We start from the raw sequence: 13052 nt of genomic DNA, 5'->3' as shown, positions 1-13052 counted from the left end.
AGGGTGGAACAGCCCAAAACAGGTGTATTACACTGTCAAGGAGATCTTTTTGAACCTCAAATTACATCTTTAATTTATTAAATTCATATATTTGTTTGATATTAATTAAATTATTTTTTTACAAAGATAAACTACCATGGACTGAGCAGGAAATGCTTTATTTTCTCCGTTGTATATGTTTTTAAACATTTTCCTATTTGTCTTATTCATCAGATATCCAGGCAAATTTAAAATTCAGCTGAAACACTGTTAGTTAGTGCAATGCAGAGATGATTAGAACTTTTTCCTTTGGTTTCAAAATACAAACTTTCCAGTTTACACAATGAGCTATGTACACACATACATAAAAAACACACATTTGTATCTTTTTAAGTGTCATTCAGCAGGTAGGAGCCAAGGTGGGCAGAGAGAGAGACAAGTGCATCATGGGCAATTGACCTGTAAGAATAGACATATAAGGACATGTTACACTTTATCAGTTATGCAAATACTGTAGGCATCACCTGATAAAAATATGACTTCTAAAACAAGATGGGACTTCATCATCTACATGGGGCTTATGGGGCATTTTCCAGGGTGCTTTAGGTTCACACTGGTTCTTTACCTCAGAGCAGGGCTAGGGCACAGCATAGCACAGCATGAGCCAATCAGGTTAGCTTGTGAAGGCCTCGAAGTCTGAGTCTGAAACAGGAAGCAGGAAGTGTAAGACAAATAACAAATTCCAATTTAAGTCCTAATAATGTGGTACAATACAGTGTGTTTGTACAAATAAAATAATGTATTACTTTGATGTCTGAGATGAGATATATTTACAGCAAATAAGAGCTCATAACATGACAATGCAAGATAAGAATTAAGAGGTGATACCAGCATGCCGTTAGCAGAGGAACAAAGATCACAAAGTGTGAGATTAAGTTATATTCAGTGACTTTTTCAAATGGGTGATGATTGGTGGAGGATAGCTCTACATGGACATCTACTGTACATGGCAGTTTTTGTTTTGTTTGTTAATTAATTAATTAGCAATGTCTTTTTTCTTACAAAGATAATAGTTGCAATGAAAATCTTAAAACAAACTTAAGATTAGCTCATGGGTGAGCAGATAGATGAACAGATGAGAAGGCAGGCAGACTTATAATGATCAACAAACAGCTTTTGAGGGAGTGTAAAGGGTTAGGATGGCACTGTAAGTAAATAGGGACACATTGGTTTGGACAACATACTGAATGAAATCCAATGTTAGCATACTGATCAAGTTCTGTTGGCATTTATCGTAAAAAAAAGAAGTAAATATACGCAATAATTTCTTTCTTTTTAAAATAGCTGATCTACATCTGTTATAGAGATTCAGAAAGACCAGACCCAGAAAGAATCATTCAGAAAGAATGATAAGCACTGCAGTTCATTACATGTATCATTGCTGGTTGTAGTAATGGTAGTACTAGTATAGCATGAAATCAGTGATAATTAATTGAAAATGCAGAACTATTACTGGCATAATCTGAAAAAAATCAAATATCTCAAATATCCTCTTCGGCTCAATCTTTATTTGTTATTTCCCTTTTAACAATCTGAAAAAAAACAAAAAACACATGGCATTTCAATGTCATACAAATAAAACAGGTGGATATATATTTTAAAAAGACAAACATCTGCCTCTTCCTCATTCCCTCTCCACACGCAATAACGTAGTTGGAGAGGAGAAATCCTAAACAACTCAGAGAAAACGATTATTTGAATTTTGAAACTGATGATGTGTTCTCACAGCTGTACTTGTTGACAGTGATGATAGTTATCCTTTAAAGTCAAAGTAAAAGTCATGCAATGCTAAATAAATCAGGCACTTGTGAAAAATATATGACAACCAAACAAACGTATTGTGCTCTACGAGCAGTGTGAAAGCGGGACAGGGAAAGGAACACTGTCTGTAATAAGGTACTTATTGAGACAGGTTTGTAAAAATATTATTTTAACATATTATTGGTACTAGTAATTACTTTTAACACCTTTGTGTTTTGACACCAACAGGAATTTCTGTTGCTTTTAGCCTTTTCACAGATACAGCAACAGTCACATTTAAAACTGTTATATTAGTATTCAACTATGACTGTGTGTGTGTGTGTGTGTGTGTGTGTGTGTATAACGCGTATATTGTTGTGGTTTCAATAAGACCAAAATATAACATCACAATTTGAAACCAAAACACAGACTATATAGATTTATTCTTAACTAATCTCAAGTTATGCTCTTCATTATTGGCAGATTAAAAATTCTTATTTTAACGATGAATGCAATTTTTTTTCAGCACTCAACGTCTGTGTAATTCTGCGCATTAAGCAGCTAAACTGGAGAAGGTGGGGTTAAGTGTCTGGCTTCAGGTTACACTTAATCAACAGATGTTGATAGAAGGGAAAGGCAGCTACAGCACCCCCCCTGGCCTGACAGTTCACAGGGAAATCAAACTTAGTATTGATTTGGTGATGAAGCTCAGCTTCATATTTTTAAACATTCGCACAACTATAATAATGCAGTTGAATTTGACAACTCTCACTCCTCAGAATACCTGACATCATTCCCAATTACTAATGTATAGCTTTAACATTTGCTTTGCTTTAGTTTTTTTTTGTACTTGGCACATTTGCAGTGGTAATGTAATCAAGGTAAACACAGAGTAAAGTAGTAAAAATGTGCAAAGGCACCAAAAGGAGGACACATGAAAAATGTATATAATGATTATTTGTAACTGTGGTTTACAATCAGTCATAATGCTGTACACATTGTACACTGTGCTTTGACTTACAACTTCATAAAGTGATGTAAAAGTGTCGCCCCTGACTATTGCAACTTTGCAACAGTGTAGAAGCTGAGCTACTGGTTTGAACAATTCTGACTGGGAAGTCAGTGTGTTTTTATGTAAGTTCTGTGGCCTGCATTAGATGTGTATCTATTGTTTCAGACTGGGCATGTGACACAGTTCTGATACATTCCCTTTGCCAGAGAACCAGAATGAGAAACTTCTCAACTGACCCAAACACACGGACACAAATACTCTGCCCTTACTGGGATTTAAATCACTACCAACTTGGCCACATCTAAAACCCTCCTAATCCCATTCTTTTTGGTTTATTTACATACATTCAGAAACAATCCTCTGTATTGCTTCACATTTTATTTGATCTTGTAGCTGTATTGGCAAATTATGTCTCTAGGTTGACACCCTGCCAAGGTTGACTCACTGTCTCTTTTAGAGGTGTTAAGACAGCATGAAAGCCTTGTGATCAGTTGAAGCACTGTCTGAAAGAGGCTGGCAATCACATAACATTAGAGTCTGGCTGAAGGCAACACTGAGGTAAGTATAAAAATAAGGCATCCCAAATACACGCATACGTGCACACACACACACACACACACACACACACACACACACACACACACACACACACACACACACACACACACACACACACACACACACACACACTGCATCAGCACATAATACACCCACACTTCTTTTTCTTTTTCACACTGCCATCACTATTTTTCATGGCAGGTTCAAACTCTTCTTCAGTGCTTTGGCTTAGCGGCGTAGTGCTGGCAGTTGTGGATGACTCAGGAGAGAAGTCTGGTTCCCTGGTTCCATTTCTCTCCGTTTCCCACCGAGCTCCAGGCCCAGAGCCCATTTTAAACTGCCCCTCTTCATCTCTCTCCCCTGCAACAACCTTTTTACTAATAGCCACATTCAAATGTGTAGTCTTAACAACCCTGCCTCCTTTATGACCACCAGTTTTGTCAATCATGGCTCTGCCCCCACCCCCAGCACCTGATATGAAGTCAGTAGCAGCTGCTCTCTGCTGGGCTTCCATTTCTGACAGGCTGCATGCCAAAGCCATCTGCAGGTCTTCATCTTCTTCGTCATCCTCGCTGCCGCCCACAACCCCGCAGTTGTAGAAGGGAGCGGAGCTAAATGACCGGTGTGTGGCTGCAGAGTAAGGGCTGGGGCGGGATCTGTCATACTCGGCAGGTGATCTGTTTTGGATTTGTGGCTTCTGAGGTGAGTGACGGGGCTGTCCCTCTCGTCGACTGAGCTCCAGTGCGAGGGCCATTTCATCCTCCACACCTGGGAACAACACACACAACACATTTGTGTATGTGTGCACAAGAAACATGGACTAACATATGCACACACACATGCAGAAATACATTCTGTAGGGATGTCACCGTGCCATATCTTGCACGTGGTACCAGTTCAGGTTAATGTGTTGGATTAAGTTTGACTTAGTGCTACTTTTGTGGAAGCACTAAATTTCACTGCAACTGTTGAACTTTTGTTGACAAAACTAGTAGAAAGTAAAGGGATAGAAAATATTACATAAGACTACGTTTATTTGTCACACCATTCAGTGTGTGTGTCTTACCATTAATTAGGACACTCTTTAACACCCCATCCTCCTCAATCTCTGTTCTTTCCTGCCCGTTCTCCTTTATCCTGTAAGCAAGACACATACACAAATTAATGGTATCTTTAAAATCTCTCCATTTCCATCATTGTTTTTAGTCTGGGTGTGTGTGTGTGTCTGCATTTGCATGGCAGAATGCCATCACACCCTAGGCATAAACAACTAGAAATGTGAGAATACTTTCCAAATCAGAAACTACGTTACTATGCTGTAACTGTAGAATAAGCGTAAGCTGTAGAATTATGACAGATTTCAGATCATTTTAAAATATATAATATAAAAATATATTATTGTCATGTTCATGTCTTAGTGCATTGCTCATAACAACCCACGCCCATCTGTCCCTGTTGAGATAAAAAGTCATGAAATATTAAAAAAATATATATATTTCCCAAGTTGGGTTACTTTTCTAAAGATGGCATAACGTACTTCTTGGTGGTGGTGCGTTTGCCATTTATGATGCGAGTGGAGGTAGAAACTGATTTGAAGTTGCCCATCCCTCCACCCATGCTGTCCATCCCATCCAGACCACCAAAGGAAGAGGAGAAGGAGGTAAAATCAACTGAAGAACGACAGATGATCAGGAAAGAAAAGCAGAAGAGAAGAGAAGAGTGATTCATTTTGATGTATTATTATTATTACGCAATCTCAGTCTGTGCAAAGGTAATACCACTCCTATGTTATTGCCACAGAAAGTGTGGGCTGAAATGCACAGTGAGGTGTCCCAATATGAGAAAATAAGGAAGAAATAATAAGAAAAGTGTTTTGTCCACAAAATCCATGACCCGTGGTTAGATGAGTTAAACCAGTGAGTTACCCGGTAGTGTATTTTGGAGCATATGTAACGCTACTCTAATTAAAAGGTAGTCTAATATACATTTTGCATTGATTTGAAAAATGTAACTATGTTTTGAGGTTTCAATTTTAACCGATGACGGTATTTTTCCATGTTACAGGGAATTATAAAGTTTGGCAGCCCTCTATCTCTTGAACAAAAGGAAGGTTTACATGTTGACAAAAATAAAACACAGTTCGCTCATATTTCAGTGAACTATATCTCCATCAGCATTAAGCTGCTATCGCTGCTGTGCATGTGTTGTGTAAATTGACAAAACTCCAAAACTGGACCAGATTAAAATATGATGCAGTTGTTCAACGCCAGTGCTTTTGACATTATGGTCACAATACGATATGTCATGATGTTTAATTCGACAGCTACAGTACAGGATGCTGTATTCACCACGCAACTGTCAGCATGTAACTGTTTACCTCCTGCTGAAGGAAAAGAAAAGAAGCGACTGGGGCCGAGGCGAGAGGATGAGCCTCCAAAGGATGAGAAGTCATCTGGATGAGAGAAAGAGAGACATTACTGAAATACTGTACTGTTAGGTAAGGAGTAATATTACAGTAGGTTTTATGATGTCAACTAACTAAGAAGTTAGTTATGTTATTAGAGCGTACAGGGTTCCAGACTGCGACCAAATAGTCGCATTTTGCGACCAAATTTTACATCCAGACGCACATGTGCGACCAGTAAATTTGCCCCCTTTTTTTACATATTAAACATGGAAATTTCGGTACCTGAGAGCTCGTAAGCGCAAGATTATCTGTCCTTTCTGTATATGACAAAGAGCGGAGTTCACCAACACACCCACCCCCCCCCCCCCCCCCCCACAACACAAGAGGCGAAACCAACCCCCCCCCACTCGGGGTTGGCAAGAAGGGCCGGCGAGAGCCGCAAAAAAGGGTGAGAGGAGGGGGAAGGGAAAGGAGGGGGAAAAACCACCCACCCGGCCGGCCCGGGCCGGCCCGGCCGAGGGTAAAAAAAAAAAAAGAAAGGGGGGGGGGGGGGGCGGGGGGGACCCGCCCCCCCCCCGGGCGGCATAATAATTTTTAAGGGGGTTTTTTTTTAAAAAAAGGTTGTTTTTGTGATTAAAATAAATTAAAATATTAACCTAACATCCGTCTTCCTGTGTGCAGAATTGCAGAAATGTGTTTATAGCTTTAATTGACAACGAAACACGTGCATATCAGGCAGACTGCATGCCGCAGCGCATTGCGGCTCAGAGCGCAACGATGGAAGATGTTAAAAAGAAGTTGGCCTCAGGAGATTTTAAAACCACCAAAAATGAAGTAAAGTCTACTGTGTGGAAGTATTTTCACATAGTTGTCTAGGCATATGTTAATTTTATTTCAATTATATGATTGGGCCTCTTGTGTGCGCCTGTGTTAACGTGCGGTTGTTGCCCCGTGTGCAACACTGGGCAACACTGTGCTGATGCGCTCATCTGTTGACATTTCTGAGTGCCTTACAGTTGCTTAAGCGGGCTTTCCACACAAACAAACATAGCCTACATGTGTCATTAGTATGAGAAAAAAATGAGATTTTAACGGTGTCGGGCCGGGCCGGGTTCGGTCATGGTTCTGTCGGAAGCGGGCCCGGGCTCGGACAGAAAAATTCGGCCCGATCCCAACCCTAGGTTACAGTTGTTCAAAACTTCACGCAGACAGCGTTTGCTGCGATATGATACTAACGGTGAGGCGAAAGCAGTCGTGGTGCTGTTGATGTACACTTCCTGACAAGCAGGCAAACTGTGGTTTATCTGCCCTGGGGACTGACTGACAGTCTGAGGCTAGAAGGCAAGGCAGCTTGATTTCTACAGCACCTTTCAGCAACAAGGCAATTCAAAGTGCTTTACATGAAACAGTAAAGAGCAGTTAAAAATGGTCATGATGAAAATAAAAAAGAATAATATACAAATACAAGAATAAAAGAATAAAGAATACAAGTTACAGTGAGTAAGAAATGAAAAATTATTCAACTCAAGGTTGTAGGGATGGGTTTGGGAGGAGAGAGGGAGGTGTTTTATTTTTTATTTTAGTTTAGTAGCCTAAAAAATGCATTTTTAATTTTTAAGTTGAATTCATTGTAATTGTAGACTGGAGACTAGAGCTGGTATATTTTTTAAATATTTGTACTGTCATGACAGCGATGTGCTGTCAGTTTACCTTTTATGTTGCATCTTCAAAAGTGCACAATAAAATGTGAAAATAAATTGGAAACAGCACATTGTAATTTCTGTTATCAAAGTGTTTATTTGTAATACAGTGGAAATTAGTAGAAATGTGAATATTTGGTTAACATGTTAATTTACAGTGTGGGCCCCTAAATTTTCTGGTTGCGCCCCTAAAATTTTCAGTTGGGGGCCACTGTGCTCCTAGTGAAAAAAGTTAGTCTGGAGCCCTGGCGTATATATGTAATTATTGTTCCACAAGTCATTAACATGTGTCCAGAGGGTATCCATCAAAAATAAGATCTATAAATAATAAATGCCCCCCCCCCCATAAATCCCCCTAATATGAACAGAACAATATATTCCTAAAATGCTAATATAACCCCACATAAGTATTGTGTATGACTTACCAAAGAAGTTAGCGAAGGGATCCTGGCCGCCAAAAAACTCTCTGAACACATCATCTGGGTTGCGGAATGTAAAGGTGAATCCTGGGAAATCTGATGAAAAGTCTGAGCTGGAGGACCCTGAAAAATTAAGTTGTGAGGAGCAACCAAGAGAGAGAAAAAGTAGATGGAGGTAAACATATTAGGGAACCGAACCGGGAAAAGTGAATGAAATGGAAGATACAGGAAATCTAAGTAAGGGAATGAGGAGAGGGGCAAAAGAAAAGAGAGCGAGGAGGGAAGAAGGAATGGTAATAGATGCAATAATATCTTTATATCTCATTGGAGCAGGGTTTTATTTACCTGTGTGTCCCATTCTGTCGTTTCCATATCTGTCATATGCTTCACGCTTGCTCGCTGTAGAAGAGGAACAAAGTACAATTTAACGATGGAATAAAAACCCACAGACACCAAAACCATTCTCTCTCTTTTTTCTTAACAAACACCCAACAGCAGAGGTGGCAAGTAACAAAGTACAAATACTTTGTTACCTTACTTAAGTAGATATTTTGAGTATTTCTACTTTACTGGAGTAATTATTTTGCAGCAGACTTTTTACTTCTACTCCTTACATTTTCATGCAATTATGTGTACTTTCTACTCCTTACATGTAAAAATAGCCTCATTACTCCTATATCAGTTGGGCTTGTTTTCATTCAAAAAAACAAAATACTAAAAAAACCTATCCAGATAAATCGCACCATCCGGATAGCGATATTACGAATCCCACTATGGCCACGCCAAGACCCGCCCTTCAATAGCATTTATTGGCCAGGTGTTATGGTCTTTAGAAAAATGTTTTTTTGTGGAGGGCTAGTGCACTATAGGCCCCTGTGGTGCTGCCTAAGCTTTTGTCCTTAATGGCATTTTTTTCCCTTACATTGCTTTTACTTTTATACTTTAAGTAGTTTTGAAACCAGTACTTTTACACTTTTACTTGAGTAAAAAGCTTGAGTTGATACTTCAACTTCTACAGAAGTCTTTTCAAACCGTAGTATCTATACTTCTACCTGAGTAATGAATGTGAACACTTTTGACGCCTCTGCCCGACAGTCACACACATTAAATTAAAAGTATAACTCATACGTTAGAAACTGATTTATGGGTTCTGTAAATGAAGTTCCTCTCTGAAGAGCCTGACATAATCACACAGAGATTCAGATTTATGATTCACAGCGTCAATACAGATCAACCCCCAACAGCCACTTGACAACACACCCAAACACACACACACATATACATTTACCAGTATATAAAGATACACACTGCCCTGACTTACTGTCAGACAGGACTTCATAGGCTTCAGCCAGTTCTTTGAACTTTGTCTCTGCTTCATCCTTGTTGTCTGGATTTTTGTCTGGATGCCATTTCAGTGCCAGTTTCCTGTACCTGAACTCACATCATAAGCACAGACATTAACTCATACTGTACATACAAGTAAATATATCTAGATAAAGACATGTACTAGTACTATGGTCTGTTCTACAACAACAAACAATGCACTATGGAGAGCCTTCAAGAAATAAGACACCAGACTACTGGGACCATTCCATGTTTCGGCTAAGTCTGTATTTGTCATACTAGTGGTTCTCAAACCTCTACTAATGGGTTTAGTTACAATGTATATTGAGTTATTGTATTTTTGGTGTTTTGTCATTGTATTCCAATTTCTGAATTCGTAAAATCCAGACACATACAACTAAGAACCTGCTTATTTTGATGCGGCCTCAAATTTTTCAAGGCTTATATAACCAGGCGATGTTAAGTAAGAAGGTAAACTCCAAATATATTTTCATAAACAATATGTTATATTCAAGGTAAATATTGCTTTATTGTTTATGAATTGTGTAAAGTGAGCCCCAACACTTGAGGGAGACTACCCACGCTTTCTTGATGTCATCCTGAGAGGCTGTTTTGGACACTCCCAGAACGTTGTAGTAATCCACCATGTTGCCTCCTGTCACTCCTCACTGCACTGCCCCTGAAAGGAAAATACAACTACAAATGTTTTCAGTACAGAATATACTGAACTCTGATTGGTCACACACATTGTGCATTTATCAAATTCCTATCACTCATCATAGAAGCTTTATAAAACCTTGGTATCTATGGTATTTCCTAAAATCCAAAAAAGGAAAAGAAACAGCTCTGTGCTCATTATTTATTTAATTTGCAGAAAAATGGTCATATACAACAATAGCAATCTGAGGAATGGCTAAAGAAGGCAATGCGTAATGTACACGTTTGTTTATCATTCTATACACTAAAGTGTTGACAAATAGGCCTACAGATTATGGAATTGTGCAATTCCCTTTATTGGGAACTTTTCTCTGGACTGTGGGCATCTACAGACAAAGGTTGATTGACATCTCCCTCTCTAGCTTGTTAGTTTTGATACCTCAAATGTCAGGACACATTTTACTATTCGTACATGTTGTTTAATGACATGTCATTTCCAGCAGCGCTAATCTGCCAGAGTAGGCCTAATTGAAACACCTGTATGGTGGGTGTTAATAAGTGTCTATGTGACAATAATATATGTTTATTATTTTCGATTCACAGTTAATTAAATTCACCCCAGGCAACTGATCGTTTGCCTGCTGAAAAGCTCCAATAAATATATATAAAATACATTTTGCCAAAGAAGTCGACAGGGTTTTATTAAAGTCACATTAAGTTCAGCCAACAATAGTTGCTCTTTAAAGCTGCAATCTTTCACTAGTTTAAGGAATGGGATACCAAATATCACACAAGCATTGAAGAGTTGACTGCCATATTGATTAAGACTAGAATCAATACTGTAGTCTATAGTCTCACATTGATGACCATAAGAATTACTATGGAGGTAGGGGATGATAGCAGTACTTTTATTTTATTTATGGTTAGGTTAGCACTGTTTTCATTTTCATCAATGAAAAGACCAGTGACTTATCTGAGATACATGCAAGACTCCATTATTAGATCCATTTTAAGTTAATCCCAAACTATGCTAATAATATAACAATGTTTATTTTTTTAATCACTAATACTAATTGAAAGTGTGTCCTTGAAATGATAAGACCTCAGTACAGTCAGTAGTTCCATTATAGCCACAGTCAGAGTCAGCATGCAAACCACCATGCCAATCTCATTAGTGGACTTCCAACAGTTTTAAGGCTGAAGAGGACTTCCAAACTGAGGTAAAATAACTAAAATTAACTTTCTATGCCCCCTCGGATTGAGCCATGCGCTCACACAAGTATTATTACTATGTTATTTCTAGCGCCATGGCATCTGACAACTGCTGCTGCCATGACAGGCCTACACAAACTTACATACATGGGCAGATGCACTTGCAGGCACAGGTGCTGTCTATATTCAAGTAACTACGTAGCATTAACATAAAGGGTACACCTAACATATTATTTAGTATTTCGGTAGAAATACTATTTCCTAATATGGTAAAGTTGGGCGTCTATAATAAACTGTAAGGTCTATTGACAGTGGGTAGCCACAACTTATCACGACTATTCAAAGCTATATGAACATACCGTCTGAGTCTTTCGGCCTAATTAGTGAGCAGTTTAGCCGTCTGTCCACCGGTTTGGATCGACAATGAATTAGTTATGATAGCGGTACCTCTGGTATGTGCTCCCCCTCTCTTCGTGACAGCCGCACAGACAGCCTCCTCCTTCAGTCCTCCTCTCCACCGCCCCGACACAAATATTTTCGACAACACAATATGTCCGCAGTGTACCGCTGTGCCTCAGTGGTCTACTCTACGGTCCCCACCACCGGGAAAACAAGCAGTCAGTTAACCCTGTTTGCCTTGTGTGCGGGTCTAAGCTGCACGCGTTACGTCACTATCAGCTGAGAGAGGAAAATAGAGCTTCTGGAACATGCTCGTGTTTGGAAACGTCGTCAGACCCGCCCTGCCTGCCTCAAGCACTGCCTGTTGCTCTGTGCTAACGTGGTTTAAAAACACCAGCAACTTCTGATGGTAGTCACGAAAACCTACTATGGCCAACCATTTAGGTTAGCCCAACAGGCTTTTCACAGATGTTTCTAAATATTTCCATGGCAACAACATCATTAAATAAACTATCTTTTTTCTGTATCCTATGCCTACAATGTTACCAATGCAGTGGTACAATGTTGGCTAACCAAATGTAGCCTACTGTGCTAAAGTAAAAAAAAAAAAAGTAGTTTGTACCTTGCTTGAGTATTTGTTTCCCTTTACCTTTTACTCTACTACACTACATTTATCTGACAGCCACAAAATTGTACACAAACATAAGGCCAGTGTACAATGGTATACATTGGAGCATCCAAGAAGTAGTTAAAATTATTACCAGCTAAACATGCTTCTATAAGTAATAATTATCCAATAATATACTAATATGCAGGCCTATAATAATGTTATTCTCACAGGGACGATTATGGTGCAATGAGTAGTCCTACTTTAAGTACATTTTACTGATAATAGTTCTGCTCTTAAGATTTTAAATACCTGTTAATTGTAATGAGGTATTTTGTACACTATAGTTCTAATAGCCTACTTTCACTTATGAGCTGAATACTTATTCCACTGCTGACTATAACCACAGATAAGCGTTAACATATAGAGGAGAAGAATATTGTATAGAGAGAATGTATAAACTCATTGCTGAGAGTGAGAGCACAGTAGGCTACTTATATTGAGTAGACCAGAGAAGTGTAACTTACCAAAAAGTAGGCTTTTAGTTCAATGTGTGACTCACCAGGATCACATGATGAGCTCATAGACTGGGCAGTCATGTTAAATGACTAAACCTCTTTATATAGGCTACAGCCATCTGTTGGCTGTGGGAAGCAACTGCAGGTACAAGGCCAGCCCAGCCCATTGTATACTTTGTGGCTCATCATCAACATGGCACAAAAGGGCAGGAAATTAGCCAAGGCAGAGAAACTGGAATTGAATGATTTGTAAATTTAATTAGGGCAAATGTGTAGTGTAGATTCTTTTAATACATGTTTACTCTGATAGAAATATTTCTTTGGGCACTACTAATGATTTCATTTTAGTAGTATTTTCTCTACATACCACATAGGTTTATAGACAGCAAATCTTGTAATTCTCACCAAAGTGCTGTTGATATCATATGTTACCAGTTTCC

At 38.9% G+C, this 13052-nt stretch overlaps 1 protein-coding gene across 7 annotated transcripts; it reads right to left on the bottom strand.

Annotated features, from left to right (window-relative positions):
- Positions 1-139: 139 nt before the first annotated feature.
- Positions 140-12697, bottom strand: dnajb2 (DnaJ heat shock protein family (Hsp40) member B2). 7 transcript variants are annotated; one of them, XM_039817690.1, is made up of 11 exons: positions 11536-11808; positions 9802-9915; positions 9197-9306; positions 8221-8274; positions 7882-7998; positions 5727-5801; positions 4887-5019; positions 4416-4486; positions 3821-4117; positions 605-681; positions 140-438 (listed from the first exon to the last, which is right to left on the bottom strand). In XM_039817690.1, exons 2-10 carry the CDS (start codon positions 9864-9866, stop codon positions 653-655), a joined length of 951 nt encoding a protein of 316 aa, XP_039673624.1. In that variant the 5' UTR covers positions 9867-9915; positions 11536-11808; the 3' UTR covers positions 140-438; positions 605-652. The 7 variants fall into 7 exon arrangements, with proteins under 7 accessions (XP_039673624.1, XP_039673623.1, XP_039673621.1 ...); XM_039817689.1 differs by lacking the exons at positions 140-438; positions 605-681; positions 11536-11808 and adding an exon at positions 12622-12697 and having other exon boundaries at positions 1528-4117; positions 9802-9898; XM_039817687.1 differs by lacking the exons at positions 140-438; positions 605-681; positions 11536-11808 and adding an exon at positions 12622-12656 and having other exon boundaries at positions 1528-4117.
- Positions 12698-13052: the final 355 nt, after the last annotated feature.

The sequence above is a fragment of the Perca fluviatilis genome, chromosome 12, assembly GCF_010015445.1.
Source record: "Perca fluviatilis chromosome 12, GENO_Pfluv_1.0, whole genome shotgun sequence".
Lineage (NCBI taxonomy): Eukaryota > Metazoa > Chordata > Actinopteri > Perciformes > Percidae > Perca > Perca fluviatilis.
The sequence above is the reverse complement of the archived record's forward strand: the minus strand, read 5'-3'. Positions and strand labels throughout refer to the sequence as shown.